Raw genomic sequence first — 17,717 nt, 5'->3', positions numbered from 1 at the left:
GTGGGTCAGTACCAACTTGATGACACCTAACAATAATAACAAGAAGATTTTGGAGTCCCAATGTGGTGCTGTGGATTAATGCACTGGACTGCAGTCAGTTTGAATCTAAAGGTCTATGGCTCAAGATCACCAGCTGCTCCTTGGAAACCCAATACAGGGTTACTGTGGGTTGGAACTGACTCAATGGCACTTAACAACAAGAATATTTCATTATCTGGTTCCCTGTATGCTTCACCACATTCATAGGTGTGTTTATAGCAAGTGTAATTACCCATATACAAACAATCCTCTGTGATGTCCTTATATATTTGTGGTTGTATTCCCACTCTTCCTCTCATATTATTCAGCCTGTGTATCTATCCATGTATCTACCTATCGAACATTGTAGTTGTAGGGTGTGTATACGTAAGTATTTACCTCTACCTCCTTAACCCTCTTTGTCTTCACTTGTCTTCATCATTCTTGTGCCAACCTTTCTCTTGTTATATATTGCCTTTTCCATCATTTGAGTTAACATGTATCAATCCATGTGTCTATCATCTAGCCTCCTGGTGTGACCTGGCAGGGTAAGTTGCTGGACCACAAGATCAGTTTGAACTACAAGGTTGACAATTCAAACCTGCTGGCCACTCCTCGGAAATCTTACACAGGGTTTCTATGAGTCAAAATTGACATGACAGCACTTACCAACAATAACAACAACCGTCTATCCTCTAGTGTTAGAGTAAAATATTAAAAATACCATGGACTGCCAGAATAACAAACAAATATGTGTTGGAAAAAGTATAGGCAGAATGCTCTTTAGAAATCAGGATGGCTGTACTTCAGACATTATCAGGTGAGACTAGTCGATGTAGAAAGACATCATGCTGGGTAAAGTGGAGGATCAATGAAAAAGAGGAAGACCCCCAATAAAATGGCATCTTAGTGTGGCACTCTAGGATAAACACCAGACTGCTAGGTCAGTTTGAACCACAAGGTCAGCGGTTCAAATTTACTAGCCACTTCTCGGAAACTCTATACAGGGTTGTTATGAGTTGGAACTGATTCAATGGCGTTTAACAACAACAACCAAGTGTCAAATCACAAAGATGTCAGTTTGAAGACTATAGTGCACATGACCCAAGCCATGGTATTTTCAATTATTTCATATGTCTATGATAGTTGCACAAGAAGAATGAACAAATCTGTCTTTGATGAAGTACAGTCACAAAGCTCCTTAGAAGTAAGGATGTTACGATTTTGCCCGTAGTGCTTTGGACATGTTATCAAGAAGGATCCTAGAGAAAGACATCATGCTTGGTAAAGCAGAGGTTCAGCAAAACCCAGCAAGACCTTCAACGAGATGGATTGACACAGTGGCAACAACAGTGGGCTCAAACATAGCAACAATTGTGAGGAAGGCCCAGAATTGGGCAGTGTTTCTTCAATTGTGCGTAGGGTCACTGTGAGTCAGAACTGAGAAGACGACAACTAGCATCAACAACATATTGTGTCTTCCTGTTTTTAGATAATGAAATTAGCAGCATGAGAAGGGTTTTCTGAACTGTTGTGTGTCTGATTAGAACATATTGGGGCTTTCAGGAAAAAAAGTGCCTGTGCTAAACTAACTCTAAAATAGAAAGTAAAGTTAGGACCAGAAAATGACCAAAGGCACCAGAGTCATTATGATGGACAGAGGGTGCCATTTGCCAACGATATGTTGAGAAATGCTTCTGGGACCACAATTACTTAGAGCTTTCAAAAACCTATTAATTCTTGGACTGTCACATTAGTCTATATTTTGCACTTCTCACTAAGTGATTTTTTTTTTTTTTTCAGGTAATGTCATCAGCTGGAACACTACTATGACTTTAATAGATGTGATAGATTTTTCAGGATTTTCAGAACTATTTTTAAGGCTTGGGTAGTATTAAGATGTTAAATCTCTGTTGAAAAGTCCCAGCTTGCTTTTCTGTTAAATATACACTTTTTTTTTTTTTTTTTGCATAAAGAGTTCTGGTGTTACAATAGTTGAAGCACTTGGTTGCTAATTATAAGGTTGGCAATTTGAACCCACCAGCTGCTCTGTGGGGAAAAGATATGATAAATTGCCTCATTAAGATTTACAGCTTTGAAACCCTATGGAACAGTTCTACACTGACCTTAAGGTTACTCTGCATTGGAATTGACTGGATGACCATCATTAGTGGTTTCTTTGCATCACTTAGGACTTCATAGATCTGTAAATCTACTATCTTTATAAACTTGTAGAATGATCTAAGGGCTTTTGATAGTTTATAAATCTCTTTAGGGAATTAAAAAGGTGTGTTTAAATTACTAGAATGTAATTCCTTGCATTTTATTTCATATTTTGTTGTTGCAGAAGAATTAGCACGGTGAGTATCTAAGGGAGAAATTTTTCCTGATGACGCCTGTGGTAGTAGCAGTGGTGATTCATGGAATCCATCACAATTTGTAGTGACAATGTGTACAGCTCTTGAGGCTGTAAACCTTTAAAGGAGAAGAAAGATTCATTTTTCACTTTAAGAATGGTTGGTAGATTAGAAGTGCTGACCTTGTGCTTAGCTGCCCAACTCGTAACCCACTATGCTACCAGGGGTCCTTGATTAAGACTAAAGCTGCCTAACTCAGACTTGATGGCCAGTGAATTACTGCTTGGTTTAGGAGAATGCCCATCAGCCATGTTTACACAGAGTATATGCTATTTGTCTGTATTCTCTTTCTTAAAGCTATAGCTTCTCTTGCATTATAAGATAATTTGTTTATTATAAAGACTCCAGGGCATACTTAAGTTTCAAGTGTTCACAATCAAAAATTCAACTGAAAAAAGCAGAGTTACAGTTAATGAAATCTTTAAGTAACTTGGAAGTGCACTTGACTGAGTCCTACTCTGTTGCTAAGATATCTTCTTTCATATTCCTATCAAGGCAAAAATCTTATTTAAGCTTAGCTATACAATAGTGAAAAAGTCCCTAAATCTCCTTACATATCTCATCCTAAAATACACTAGATACATTTGTATTAAGTTTAGTAAATACATCATGTTGTTGTTAGCTGCTGTTGAATTAGTTCCTATTCAGAGTGAACTTGTGCTCTACAGAATGAAATGATATCTGGTCCTGAGCCATCCTCACAATTGTTTTTACATTTGATCCTATTGTTATTGCCACTGTGTCAAGCTAACTCATTCCTCTTTGCTTACATTCCACTTTACCAAGCATGATATCCTTCTCCAGGAACTCATCTCTTCGGATAATATGCCTGAAGTATGAGAGACAATATCTGGTCATCCTGGCTTCCAAGGAGCATTCTGGCTGTACTTCATGCAACACAGACTTGTTTGCTCTTCTAGCAGTTCATGGTACTTTTAATATTCTTCTCTAGCATTACAAGCCAAATTCTTCTATGGTTTTCTTTATACATTGTCCAAACTTCATATGCATATGAGGCTATTGAAAATACCATGATTTGGCTTGGGTTAGGGATACCTTACTCTTCAAACTGACATCTTTGCTCTTGAAAAATTTAAAGATGTCTTATGCAGCAGATTTGCCTAATTTTCTATGTTTCTGAATTTCTATATAAATATAAATTTTTATATAAATATGAATGTATATAACATGCCCCTTGGAAACTCTATACAGGACTGCTATAAGTCGGAACCAACTTGATGGCACTTTACAACAATAACAACATGAGAGAATTTAACTTGTGGCAATAAGAGTATATGTTGTTATGCTGAACAAATGCATAAAAAGAACACACAGAATTTATCAATACTATCAAAGAAGTGGAGTCCTGGTGTGGCACTGTAGGATAAGCACTCAACCACAAGGTCTGTGTAAACTGCAAGGTTAACAGCTCAATCCTGCCAACTTCTCCTCAGAAAACTCTATACAGGGCTGTTATGTGTTGGAACCGACTTTATGGCACTTAACAACAACAACAAAAACTATCAAAGAAGTAATTGGATATTTTTTAGCACAAGGGGGGAAAAAACCTCACTAGTTACTTTTTTTAAAATTATATTTAAGAAATGCTATAAAATAGCTAATCTGTCATCAGAGTGACTTATTGTATTTTAACAAATTAGCTGATCATCTCCTTTAAAAATATGCTGTGATTTCTTGGGAGTTAGTTGTTTATTTCTTCCTTGAACTTGGTTATAGATATGTCCATGGCAAGTTTATAGTGCATAGAAGAATTGATGCATCTGAGTTATGCTGTTGGAGGAGAATATTGAAAGTACTATGGACTGCCAGAATAACACACAAATCTGTGTTGGAAGAATACAGCCAGAATGCTCCTTAGAAGCCACAATGGTAAAACTTCATCTTTCGTACTTCAGACATATTATTAGGAAGGACCAGTCCCTAGAGAAGAATACTATTCTTGGTAAAATGGAAGATCAGCAAAAAGGAGGAAGACCCCCTCAACTAGATGGCTTGGCACAGGGCCAGCAGCAATAGGCTCGAGGGTAACCATTGTGAGGCTGGTGCAGAACTGGGCAGTGTTTCATTCTGTTGCACATATGGTCACTTAGAGTGGGAACTGACTTGATGGCAGTTCAAAGAAGAGTGGAAGTAAGAGTCAAGTAGCATGTGTGACATCAGTTGTGTATGCATGATACTGGGGTATTTTTTATTATCGTATTTATGCCTCACCACAATTCTTAATGATGTATTGATACCTCAGCTGCATAGATGAGGAACATTTGGCTTGAATAAATTGTGTGATGAGATCAAGTTTCATAGCTTGCCAGTCTATTTAAAGCTCTCAGTGTTTCTAATTCTTTCTATCATTTTTCTTACCACTTAGAAAAAGGTTATTTTTTTTTCCCATTCATCAATTGTGATTTTATATTGCTCTTGGGAGGTTTAATATCTTCAGTGACAAGAATTATTATTTGTTTTTATGTTAATAGTTTTTTTCTCACCTGAGTGTATTTCTATTGCTGTATACATTTTTGAACAGCAGTGATTATGAAAATGTGCTCCCATAGAGAAAGAGCTGTTAAGAGCTATATTACAGTAAACATCTAAGATGATCTAGAAAACAAGGAAGCACCTTGACTGATTGAATTTACATTTTGGTAAAATTGTAAGAAAATCATTTCAAAATGACCTATAATCAAAGATCTGTCATTGTATATTTGGGTGAACTGATCATTTGTCTACATACACACCCCATACTGCCCATGCCTTTCACCCCATTACATTCTGCTCTGAAACATGGATACAACATGAGACAGAATGAGAATCAGGATATCTGGCTTCTCATATCTCCACAGTGTTCCTTTATACTTGCAGATTACTTAGATCTTTTTTTAATCAGTGTCATTTTTATTAAAAAACAAAGTCTTGTATTAATTGAGCTAAGTCTAATTTAAAATTATTCACCAGTCTACTTATCTAGTATTGTTGTTAAATGCTGTCAAGTCAGTTCTGAGTCATAATGACCTTGTGTAGGTTTCTGAGGCATGGCTGGTCAGTTTGAACCCCTCACCTTCAGTTAGCAGTCCAGTGCTTATCCTACAGCACCGCGTCAGGGTCCCACCTATGTTATAATGATATTTAAATATTTTTTCTGGCAAATAAATATAATTGAAAAACAAACATCATCTCATGAACAGAAAAAATCAACATTAGTTGGGAAAAGAAAAAAAAAATTGATCAACGAACCACCAAAATATTAAAATATATTTATTTACTTTTTAAAGCATAAAATATTAATGACCTGATGAATGTTTTTGGTTTGTTATAAAACAAACAAACAAACAAAAATCCTGAAGTATGTAAACCTTATATTGACCTGATACCAAAATAGGAACAAATTGCTATTTTCTCCTTGATAAAACTGTCTTTGAAAATCACTTAAAAATAGAATTGGTTTTCTCAGAATATGACTCATTTTTCAAAATGCCATACTTGCTACGTATTTGACATTAAAATTTTCAAAGACTAAGTAAAATACAGTTTGGACTGGTCTGGAATCTTATACTTTCTAAATACTATTTCTATAAAAGCATACATTAAAAAATACCTGTACAGTGTACTGATTGCTGCAGTAGATGCTGGCAAAGGGTAAACAAACAAACAACAAAAAAAAATGTGCTGTAGTTTATAGCTCTCCTCAGTTCATTGCAATTTCTCGTTTCTTTAGATGAGTATTCTTTCTTTCCTTTGTGGGAACAAATGTCTCAAGGCTTACCAAAAAATATACGTGATTCATGATTTCATCTATTCATTCATGCATAGATGCAATGAAGAGCCTCACAACTTTGTCTTAGTTATATTATAATCTCCTTTTATTGACATTTTTTGCCTGTTGTTGTTGTGTGACATCTAGTCGGTTCTGACTCATAGTAACCCTGTATGACCTAGTGTTTCAAGCCCAACTTGTGGTCCAGTACTCTATCCTACAGTGCTACACCAGGACTCCTCTTTGTTGACTAGAATAGATATAAAAACATTAAATTCTAACAGATGACATAAAATATACAAAATTCAAAATTCTTGAGTAATTCAAATGTTTTATCTTTCCTTTGGCTTTGGATACCTGAGTGACAAAATACTATTAGAAGTGTTTTTTAACTTGTAGAGTATAAATATTAGAAATAGATTTGTTTGTTTACTAGTGTATATGACTCTAATCATTAATCAGAATTATTTCGTTTCCTGTATACTTTAAAAGTTAACTAAATCTACATTGGTAAAACTCATTGGTTATGTTTACTCAAATGGCAAACACAATATATTTGCAAATTGGATATAAGGAAAAAAGCCATTTTACCCTATAATAGAAAATAATATGTATTAACATGAATTCATGCTATTCTATATTTGATACATTTTATATTCTTGTTATTATACCAAGTTTGATACACATTCATGTTTGGTTTATTTTCAGATACTCAGTTCCTTTCTTATGACATACATCAAATTGACATAGATGGAAATCCAGAGAAACATCTCAGAATTTATTCTTTTGGGACTTTCTCATGACCCAAATATACAACTGTTTTGCTTTGTGCTGTTCTTATTCTGTTATATTTCTCTCTTGGTAGGAAACCTTCTGATTCTTATCTCCATTCGATGCAGCTCCCTTTTTCACCAGCCAATGTACTATTTCCTCAGCCACTTGTCTTCTATGGACATCCTGTATACATCTAGTGTCACACCCAAACTGATTGATGACCTGCTAGTGAAGACAAAATCCATCTCTTTTGGTAATTGCATTCTGCAGGTCTTTAGCATGCACTTCTTTGGCAGTATAGAGATCTTCATTCTTACTGCCATGGCTTATGATCGCGACGTTGCCATCTGCAAACCTCTTCACTACATGATAATCATGAACAAAAAAAAATGTGGTCTTATTGTCTTAGCTGCCTGGGCAGGTGGGGCAGTCCATTCCTTTTCTCAATTATTTCTGATAATCAGGTTGCCTTTTTGTGGTCCTAATGAAATTGATCATTATTTTTGTGATGTATTGCCTTTGTTAAAAGTTGCCTGTACTGATACCTATACAACTGGTGTTCTTGTGATTGCCAATTCAGGTATGGTAGGATTAATAACTTTTATTGTCTTAGTTGTTTCTTATGCCGTTATATTATTCACCTTAAGAAATCACTCAGCTGAGGGAAGACGCAAAGCCCTATCTACCTGTGGCTCTCATATCACTGTGGTGGTCTTATTTTTTGTTCCTGCAATCTTTATCTACCTTAGACCTCCTACCACTTACCCTGAGGATAAAGTCTTTGCACTCTTTTACACAATCATTGCCCCTATGTTCAACCCCTTAATCTATACCTTGAGAAATGCAGAGATGAAAAATGCCATGAGGAAAGTTTGGTGTCAAGGTTATTTTCAATGGAAGCATATAAATAATTTATGAGATTTGTAGGATAAATATCCTAGTAAAATAAAAAGACTGATGTCATCAGAAAAGTTTGGTGTCAACCTTATTTTCAAATGAAACACACAATTCGTTTGAGGAAGACTAACTGCTCAACAACTCTCTAACATTATTTGGTATCGCAAGATAAATAAATTACTTTTTTTTTTATATTTTATAATCTCTGCTTCCATTACTATCATGAATGGATTAAATAAGATGAATAAAAACTAGAAGATAAAGTAACATTTTGTTAACTATATTAATAATCAAATATTATTCTACTATGTGGTGCTATGGATTAATGCACTGGACTACAAGGGTGATTTGAACCACAAGATCGGCGGTTCAAACTCACCCGTCACTCCTCTGAAATCCTGTATAGGGTCTCTATGTGTTGGAACTGTCTCCACACCACTTAACAACAACAACAACAATGTAAACATTAGTAGAAAATGACTTAATTCTGGGAGATGTTAAGCGAATATGGTGGTTATGTTTCATGGAGTCGTTTCCGACTCAAAGCGACCCTGTATGTTTTTCCTAAGGCTGTAAACCTTTACTGGAACAGAAAGCCTCATCTTTGTCTTGCAGAACTGCTGGTAGTTTCAAACTGATGACCGTGAGATTTGAAGCCTGTCTCGTAACAAGGACACTACCAAAAATTAAATGCAACACATGTCTTCTAGGCTATTCTAATTAATATGGTGATAGACTGAGCAGATACTTATAATGAAAACACATTTTATTGATAATTTTATTTAAAAATTCATAAATGAGTGCAAAACCACATGGCGACGTAAGAGACAGTTCTGAAAATAAATCCTAGAAGAACCAGAAGAAAAGTTGATAAAATGATATATTTTGTATCTTTAAGAGAATATTGAAGAAAAAAAAAATTAGTCTTAAGAAATAGAACAAGTGTCAAAATGGAGAATGAACTAAGTAATTAGGTTACAGGCAGTCCCTGGATACCACACAGGATCCATTGCTAAGGTGTCTCTAGGAATTTATAGACAACTTGGAATATGTACATACAGTTTTTAACCCTAACCCAGTCCCTGATCTTCCTTGCAAAACCCCACTGACATTTGGTCAGTGGTGATCATTGTTGTTGTTAGGTGCCATCCAGTTGGTCCTGACTCATGGTGACCCTATGCACAACAGCACAAAATACTGCCCTGTCCTCGGCCAACCTCACAATTGTTGCCATGCTTAAGCCCAATGATGCCGCCACTTTGCCAATCCATCTAGCTCGGGAGCTTCCTCTTTTTTTCTGACCCTCCACCTTACCAAACATGATATGCTCCTCCAACGACTGGTCCCTCCTGACAACATGTCTGAAGAATGAGAGATGAAGTTTGGCCATCCTGGCTTCCAAGGAGCACTCTGGCTGCACTTCTTCCAACACACATCTGTTTGTTCTTTTGGCAGCCCATGGCACTTTCAATATTTTCCTCCAACACCAAAACTCAAAAGCGTCAATTCTTCTACAGTCCTCCTTATTCACTGTCCAGCTTTTGCATACATATGAAATTATTGAAAATACCATGTCATGTGCCAGAAATACCCTAGTCCTCAAGCTGACATCTTTGCTCTTCAACACTTTAAAAAGGGCTTGTGCAGAAGATTTGCTTAATGCAATATGTCATTTGATTTCTTGACTGCTGCTTCCATGAGTTTTGATAGTCGATCCAAGAAGAATAAATCCTTAACTATTTCAATCTTTTCTTCATTGATAAGAATGTTGTTTATTGGTCCAGGGGTGAGGATTTTTGTTTTCTTTACATTGAGATACAATCCATACCAATGGCCGTGCTCTTTGATCTTCATCAATAAGTGTTTTAAGTCCTCTTCACTTTCAGCAAACAAGGTTCTATCATCTGTGTATTGCAGGTTGTTAATGAGTCTGCTTCCAATCCTGATGCTATGTTTTACTTCATATAAACCAGCTTCTTGGATTATATGCTCAGCATACAAGTTGAATAAGTATGGTGAAAGAATACAACCCTGACACACAATTTCTTAATTTTAAACCATTCAGTGTTCCCATGTTTGCGGGGTTCCTGCCTCCGCGGGGGTCATGGACCACCAGCAAATACGCAGAATCGTCGGGTGAAGACATGAATACAATCAAAAGGCTTTTCAACTTGCTGTGCTGTCCGGCTATGCTCTCTAGCTTCTGCCCTTGCTTCTGCTTCCTGTTCTCTTTGCTGTCTGCCCTCTGCTCTCTGCTGTCTGTTCTCTCTGCTGTCTGTCCTCTGCTCTCTGCTGTCTGCCCTCTGCCGCCTCTCTCCTGCTCTCTGCTTCTTCTTCCTACCTTCTGCCTGCTCTGCCAGCTCCTTCTGCTTTCTGATAGTTCTGCCTCTACTGACTTCTTCCTCCTCTGCCCTCTACTTCTTTCTCCTAGCTCTGCCTTCCCAGCTCAACAAGTCTTTATTTTTTATATTTAAAATTACACAGTACATAATGAACTAACATTTTGATCTTTTCTTGAATTATTACACAGTTAATCACAACATTCTTGCACCTGGTCATTAGACAACTTTGACAAAAATATTTCTGTGATGTTCAGCTGACTTTCATCTCTTTCCTCACCATGTGATCTTAAAGATTAAGTGTTCACTTAAAGATGAAGTCAAACCGTACACAAATCATTGCTACTTATCAGACTACTGATTACACTTTCTTAGTAACATAAGTTTCTACTAATCATTAATGCTTGCACTACCTCATTATTCCTACTGTATAATTGTCAATTTTCTATCTTACATAATGCATTATTATTTTTATAATAAAGGTATAACTAACATCTACTTATTTATTTTTCTAAATTATTCATTAAATTGCTTGGAAGTTATATGGCATAAAGCCCAATCTGGCTAATTGCTACAGGAAGTATAGATTATTAACTCAAAACTATCTTTCACTTAAGTTCATTATTTTCTGCTTATTTACACAGGTGTTTGTATGTAGGGGTTTGTGAATTCTAGCTAGTGACTGTATGTGGTGAGGCCTATGGGGGTAGGTCAGCTTGACTTTAATGTGCTATCTGTTTTTGTGGCCTCACAAATGCAGTTACTTAGGTTTTCTAAGGAAAGGGAGTAATTTATACAATTTCTTTTTGTATTCAATCCACCAAGGCTGAAAGCAATTGCTGCTAAGCTAGTTTTTCCTAAGGTTTGTAGAATTCATAGTGAAAGCTGAGAATATTGCCATATTATATATATTTTTGCAAGCAAATTCAGGGCTAACTTGAAGGGAAGATAGGGGTCAGCTTTTGAGAATCATTTGCCATGCATAATGTCTCTACCCCCAGTGCAGCCCTGCCAAGCACTGAGAGTTAAGTGCTTCCCGCACATGTTCCCGCAATTGCCTCTTGGTCCATGTACAGATTCCTCATGAGCACAATAAAGTGTTCTGGAATACTTATACTTCACAATATTTTTTATAGCTTGTCATCATCCACACAATCAAAAGCTCAGGTGTCCACCTAAGGTCCTATGCACTGCAAATGCTCCTCAAGAGGCCTATTTCACTGGGCGAATTTTAGAACCCCTTGTAGGTATTCCAATCAGTTATAGGCTGAAGACGGGCTTACGATCTTCCTGTAATCATGTTTACCAACATTCCTTTCTATCCTACTCAAGTGTCTATTTTAGAATAGTAGACAGTTAAGCATCTTAGCATTATTTCCCCTAGTCAGAGTATGCCTCAATTCCTATATCACAGAGCTCTGTTGTTCCAGGGTTGAGCATGTATCACTATTTACCTCTGTCCCATTTAGCCCTGCTGCCTCACTTATCCCATTCTTCAAACCTTAATTCATATCTTTTTTATTATTTTTGTCAGGAATGATGTTATGTTTTGTCAAATACTCTTTCTGTGACAATCAATATGGTCATGTGGTTCTTTTCCTTTCTTTTATTCATGTGGTGTAGTAAGATTCTATTAAGCCATCCTTGTTCATCTGACAGCAAACACACTTGGTCCTGATTTTTTTTTTTTTTTTTATGTGTTATTGAATTCATTTGGCTAGAATTTGTTGAGAATTTTTGCATCTATGTTCATGAGGACTTTCAGTCTATCATATTCCTTTTTAGTGATACTTTTGCCTAATTTTGGTGTAAGTGTTATTCTTCCTTCATAAAATATATTTGGGAGTTCTCTATCCTTGTCTATGTCCTGGAATAATTTAAGAGGTATTGGTGTCATATCTTCTCTGAATGTATGATGTTGTTCACCAACAAAACCATCTGTGCCTGGACTGTTTTTTTTTTTTTTTGCTGGGATATTTTTAATGACCTTATCAATTTATTCTGTTTTTATTGGCCTATTCAAGTTTTCTACTTTGGTCTGTGTTTGTTTAGGTAGGGCATGTTTTCTTGTTTTTGTTTTTTTTAATATCAATTTCTTCTGTTTTTTAATATCAAATTATTCTATGATTATCCTTTTAAATTCCATTCACTCTGTTGTCATGTCACACATATCATTTCTTATCGTTTCTTATTTGTGTTGTTTGCATCGCCTCAATTTCTTTTTTAGATTTGTCAGTGCTTTGCTGATTTTATCAATTCACTCAAAGAACCAATATATTGTTTTCCTTATTCTTTCTTTTGGTATGCTGTTATCTGTTTCTTTTATTTCTCCTCTAATCTTTATACATTTCTTTTTGTTTCTGGTAGCAGTATAGTTGCCTTGCTGCTTTTTTACCTAATTGCTGGAGATATTAATATGTTGATTTTGGTTCTTTCCTCATTTTGGATGTATGCTTTAATTGCTATGAATTGCCCACAAGACCCTACTTTTGCTGTGTTCCAAATGTATTGGTAGGTTGTGATTTTCTCCTCATTTAATTCAAGGACATCTTAAATTCCATTTTTTATTTGTTCTATTAGCCCTTTGGTAGCATAATGGTTACTAGTTGGGCTGCTAATCTCACAGTCATCAGCAGTTAGAAACTACCAGATGTCCCATGGGAGAAAGATGAGGCTTTCTGCTCCCATAAAGATTTACAGCCTTGGAAACCCTACACAGGGTCCATATGAGTCAGAATCCATTTCAGGCACATAGCCACTATCACCATTAACCCTGGACTGCTAACTAAAAATGTGTCAGTTCAAACCTACCAGCCATTCCTTGGAAATCCTATACAGGTTCACTATGAGTCTGAACTGACTTGATATAGCATTTAACAACAACAACAGCATTATTATTGCAATTCAAATGGCTTTGCAGTGTGGCACGTTAATCCACAGGGCCAAAACAGGACTAGAACAATAGTATTACTTACTACCTTTTAAGCAGGACAATATCCAATTGGACAATATCCAATTTTCATGTATATGATTTTTTCCCCCTTGATCTTTTGTTGTTGATTTCTTATTTCATAGCATTGTAATTTAAAAAGGATCTTTGTAGTATTTTTATGTTTTGAATTTATTGTGGCTAGCTTTGTTGATGACCATATGGAAAATATCCCACGTGCACTGGAAAATAATGTGTATTATACAGGTTTAATTAAGTGCACTGTATAAAACTATGAGGCACAAGTTAGTTGATTGTATTGTTTAGTTTTCTATGTTTTTTTATTTTCTTTCTAGTTCTTCTGTACTTCCTTGTAATTGATTAAAATCTTTTACTATTATTGTTGTTGTTGCGACTGTTATTAAGTGCCTTCGAGTTGTTTCTGGCTCAGAGAAATCCTGTATCAGGTTTTCAAGCAGCTGCTGGCGGGTTTGAACTGCTAACCTTATGCTTGGCAGTCCAGTACTTATACTGCAGCATCACACCAAGACTTCACTATTATTGTTGATTTGTCTAATTTTCTCTTCAATTATATTATATTTTAATTTTTGTACTTTCAGGCTTTTTCACTGGATGCATAGATATTTCTTATTGTTATTCCCTCTTGTTTAATAGACCCTTTAATCTTGAAATAATGTCTTACTTTGTTTCTTACGCTGTTTTTTCCCCCAGAAAGATCTATTTAATCAGAAATTATTATTGTTATGCCCACTCATTTGTGACTGCCCATTATTTTGATTTTTTCTTTTTAATCCCTTGGGTTTTAAGCTATTTTTTACTTTTGTGTGTAAGGTGTTTCTCTTGTAAAGAACATATTGAAAGATTCTGTTTTCTTATCAATTCTTCTACTCTTTGTCTTTTAACTAATGCATTTAATCCATTGATGTTTAGTGTTATTATTGACATATATGAATTGATTGATGTGGTTTTTTTGGTGTTGTTGGGTTTTTTGTTTCACATAGTCTTCTGTACTAAGTTAATTTTGCTTGCAATTTCTTGTCAATTTATTCATTGACATTACTTTAATGTTTACTAAATGTTTATGGTTTTCTTTTTCCTGGTTTTGATGTGATGTTGTGTTCATTTTCTTTGAAGTTACCTTGTAATTTATTAATTTCTCCCTCAATAACAGTCTGTTTTATTTTGAAGTCTTCTTGTCTTCCTTGCCCTTTCTAAGTTCTTTAACTACACTTTTCCACTGTTTTTGCCTTGTATCTCTCTTTGCTGTTCTGTATATCAAACTTAATTTGTTATCTGTTGTTGTTTGTTCTTAGTCCAAAGAACTTCCTTTAGTATTTTTGCAAAATTATTACAAATTCCTTCAATTTTTGTTAATCTTGAAAAGTTCTAATTTAGCAATCTTATTTGAGGGACATATCTGCTGAGTATATAATTTTTAATTGGCAAAATTTTTCTTTCATTGTTTTGTCTGTCTGCGCACCGTTTTTTTTTTTTTTTTTTTTTTTGCCTGTATGGTTTCTGCTAAGACATTAAAACTTTAGTCTTAACTGTTCTTCTTTGTAGGTAACTGTTTTTCATAAACTTATCTCATGGTTGTTTTTTCCCATTATCTTTGATTTTGTAGGGTCTGATTATGATATGCCTTGGGGGTCTTTTTTATATGGGGTTTGTTAAGCATCTTGCATGTTTATCTTCTCATCTTTCATCATGTTAGTGATGTTTTCTTCCAACAACTCTTTGACAATTTTTTCTGTGCTTTTTTGTTTTTTCCTGTTCTGGAATGTGGATAACCTTGAATCTATTCTGCTTCATGGTAACACATAAATCTTTGGCTTTCATTTGTTTTTTTCAGTCTTTTTTGATTGTCATTGTTGTTTACTAGTATTGATAATCATCATCAAGCTTATTATTTCAGGCTTCTGTTGATTAAAGTCTACTCCTTTGTACTTTGAATGCATTGTCCATTTCTGAAACCTTAGTATTAAACTTCTGTATTTCTAGTTGCAGGTTTTGTGTTGTCTTCAATTCTTTACCTATTTGGTTTGATTGTTTCTGTATTGTTTTCCTTAATTCTTCACTATTTTCATCAACCTTTCTATCAATTATTTGAAGGAACCAAGATATTATTATTTTTAATTCTTTTTCAGGTACTATCTTTGTCTGTTTAGTTGAAACAGATGGCCAGGGCCAACTTTAGATTTAGAGCAGGACTCATAAGAATCCAGAAACCAGGTTTTGTGTAAAAGCACTCAACTTACGTTGATGCTTCTCACAGCTACATGGCTCACCATCTGTGGCTTTGACCAACAGAAGAACAGGAATTCTGAAGGCATACACAGGTAGAGGGTAGCGTCATCTTTGGTCACCAAGGGAGTTTGGGAAATAAAAAGAACAAAAAACATATTTTTTTCTTGGCATGTCACTGTCATGGCTTTGGGTTTCCAAGCCATTGTTAGTTTCTAAAACTGTTCCAAAAGTTCAAAATGACCATGCAGCATCTAGGCATCAACTGCTTTGTCTCTTTTTAATGCCACATCTGTTGAGCTTCCTTTCCTAGTAACATTCAGTCGACTTGTCCATCCCTTTATCTTATGTTCCTGGCCTGTCACCAGCCTTTGTTTCATTGGGTATTCCATGAATTTGCTTTAGATGGCCTGTGTAGAATATTTGCCTAGTCAGTTCTTTACACATTGATTTAGGACATGAGTTACCTGTACACATCTTTAAGGAGAATTCCACTCTGTGTGTCAGTGGCAGTTGAGGAAAAGCTTGAGTTGAGATATGATCAACTTCTACTTCTTTAGACTGATACAATCGATATAAACATTTGACTGTATGAATGATAGCAAACAATGGATAACATTGTGAAGAATGGGAATTACAAAACTCTTAAAGGTGTTCATGAGGAACATGCACATAGACCAAACAGCAGTTATTTGAAAAGAACAAAAGGGTACTGAATGGTTTAAAATAAGAAAGGTGTGTGCCAGTGCTGAATCTTTTAACCATACATATTCAGTCTATATGCAGAGCAAATAATCTGAGAAAATGCTTTATATGAAGATGTGTATTAAAAACTTATTAGCAATCTGTTGTATGCAGATTGCACAGTCTTGTGGAAGCAAAGAGAAGTACATACTTATCAAGATATAAGTTTCAGTATGGTTTCCACCTCAATGTAAAGAAAACCAGAATTCTCAAAAGTGGACCTATAAATAACATCATGATAAATGGAGGAAAGATTGAAATTGTTCAAGATTTAATTTTACTTGGATCCAAATATCTGTTCATGGAAGCATAAATAAAAAAAAATTAAATGACATATTGTGTTTGGTAAATCTGCAGCAAAGACCTCTTTGAAGTGCTAAAAAGCCAAGATGCCAATTTGAGAGCTACAGTAGGCCTAACCCAAGCCATAGTATTTTTAATCATCTCATATAACTTTCAAAACTGGAAAATTAATAAGGAAGACTATTTTGTTGTTATTGTTGTTAGGTGCCATAGAGTCAGTACCAACTATAGTGACCTTATGCACAGCAGAATGAAACACTCCCCAATCCTGGACCAAGGCCTCACTACTGTTGCCACGCTTGAGTCCACCAATGCTGCCACTTGGTCAATCCATCTCGTTGAGGGTCTTCCTCTCTTTCTCTGACCCTCCACCATACCAAACATGATGTCCTTCTCCAGTGACTGGTCCCTCCTGGTATTTTACTTATGGTGTGAATGAAGATTATTGAAAATTCCATGAACTGCTAGAAAAATGACTGTCTGTCTTGGAAGAAGGAACATTTTGTTCCTTATAGAAGCAAGGATGGTGAGACTGGTCTCTTGTTCTCTGGACATGTCATCAAAAGGGACCTTGGAGAAAGACATCATGCTTGGAAAAGTGGAGATGCAGCAAAAAAAGATCAAGACCACCAACAAGATTGATTAGCACAGTACAGCAACTATGGGCTCAAACACACCAACAATTTTGAAGATGGCCCAGAACTGGGCATTATTTCTTTTTGTTGTGCATAGAGATGCTATGAGTCAGAAGGAACAATATTACATCTAAAAAAAAACATATTATGTTTCCTCCTATACTTAAGAAAACTAAATGAGCAATTAGAAAGGTTTTCTGAATTGCTGTGTATCTGATTATAGCATGTTGGGGACTTCAGAAATAACAGTATCTATGCAAGACTAATTCAAAAATAGAAAAAAAAAAAAAGCTAGGATCAGAGAATGCCCATTGGCACCACCGTCATTATGGTGGACAGCCAGTTAGTGACATTTGCCAATGATATGCTTAGCTATGCATTTGGGAACATGATAACTTAGACCTTTCAAAGACCTATTAATTCTTGCATTGACACATTGGTTTATATTCTGCTCTCCTCATGAAAGTTTCTTCTGGTAGAGTCATCAAATAGAAGACTACTGTGATTTAAATGCATGTGTTAGATATTTAAGGACTTTCAAAATTCTGTTTTTCAGACTTGGGCAATATTAAAATGTTAAATCTACAGTGAAAATTACCAGCTTGATTTTCTGTGAAATAGATTTCC

The 17,717-nt window shown here is 35.5% G+C and overlaps 1 protein-coding gene across 1 annotated transcript; it reads left to right on the top strand.

Moving 5' to 3' along the window:
• Positions 1-6,954: 6,954 nt before the first annotated feature.
• On the top strand, positions 6,955-7,896 carry LOC102812899 (olfactory receptor 4P4-like). The gene has a single exon (XM_006877578.1). It carries the CDS (start codon positions 6,955-6,957, stop codon positions 7,894-7,896), a length of 942 nt encoding a protein of 313 aa, XP_006877640.1.
• Positions 7,897-17,717: the final 9,821 nt, after the last annotated feature.

Source organism: Chrysochloris asiatica, unplaced genomic scaffold (genome assembly GCF_000296735.1).
Source record: "Chrysochloris asiatica unplaced genomic scaffold, ChrAsi1.0 scaffold00531, whole genome shotgun sequence".
In the NCBI taxonomy this organism is placed as follows: Eukaryota; Metazoa; Chordata; class Mammalia; order Afrosoricida; family Chrysochloridae; genus Chrysochloris; species Chrysochloris asiatica.
Note: the sequence above shows the minus strand (reverse complement) of the source record. Positions and strands in the feature narration are given on the sequence as shown.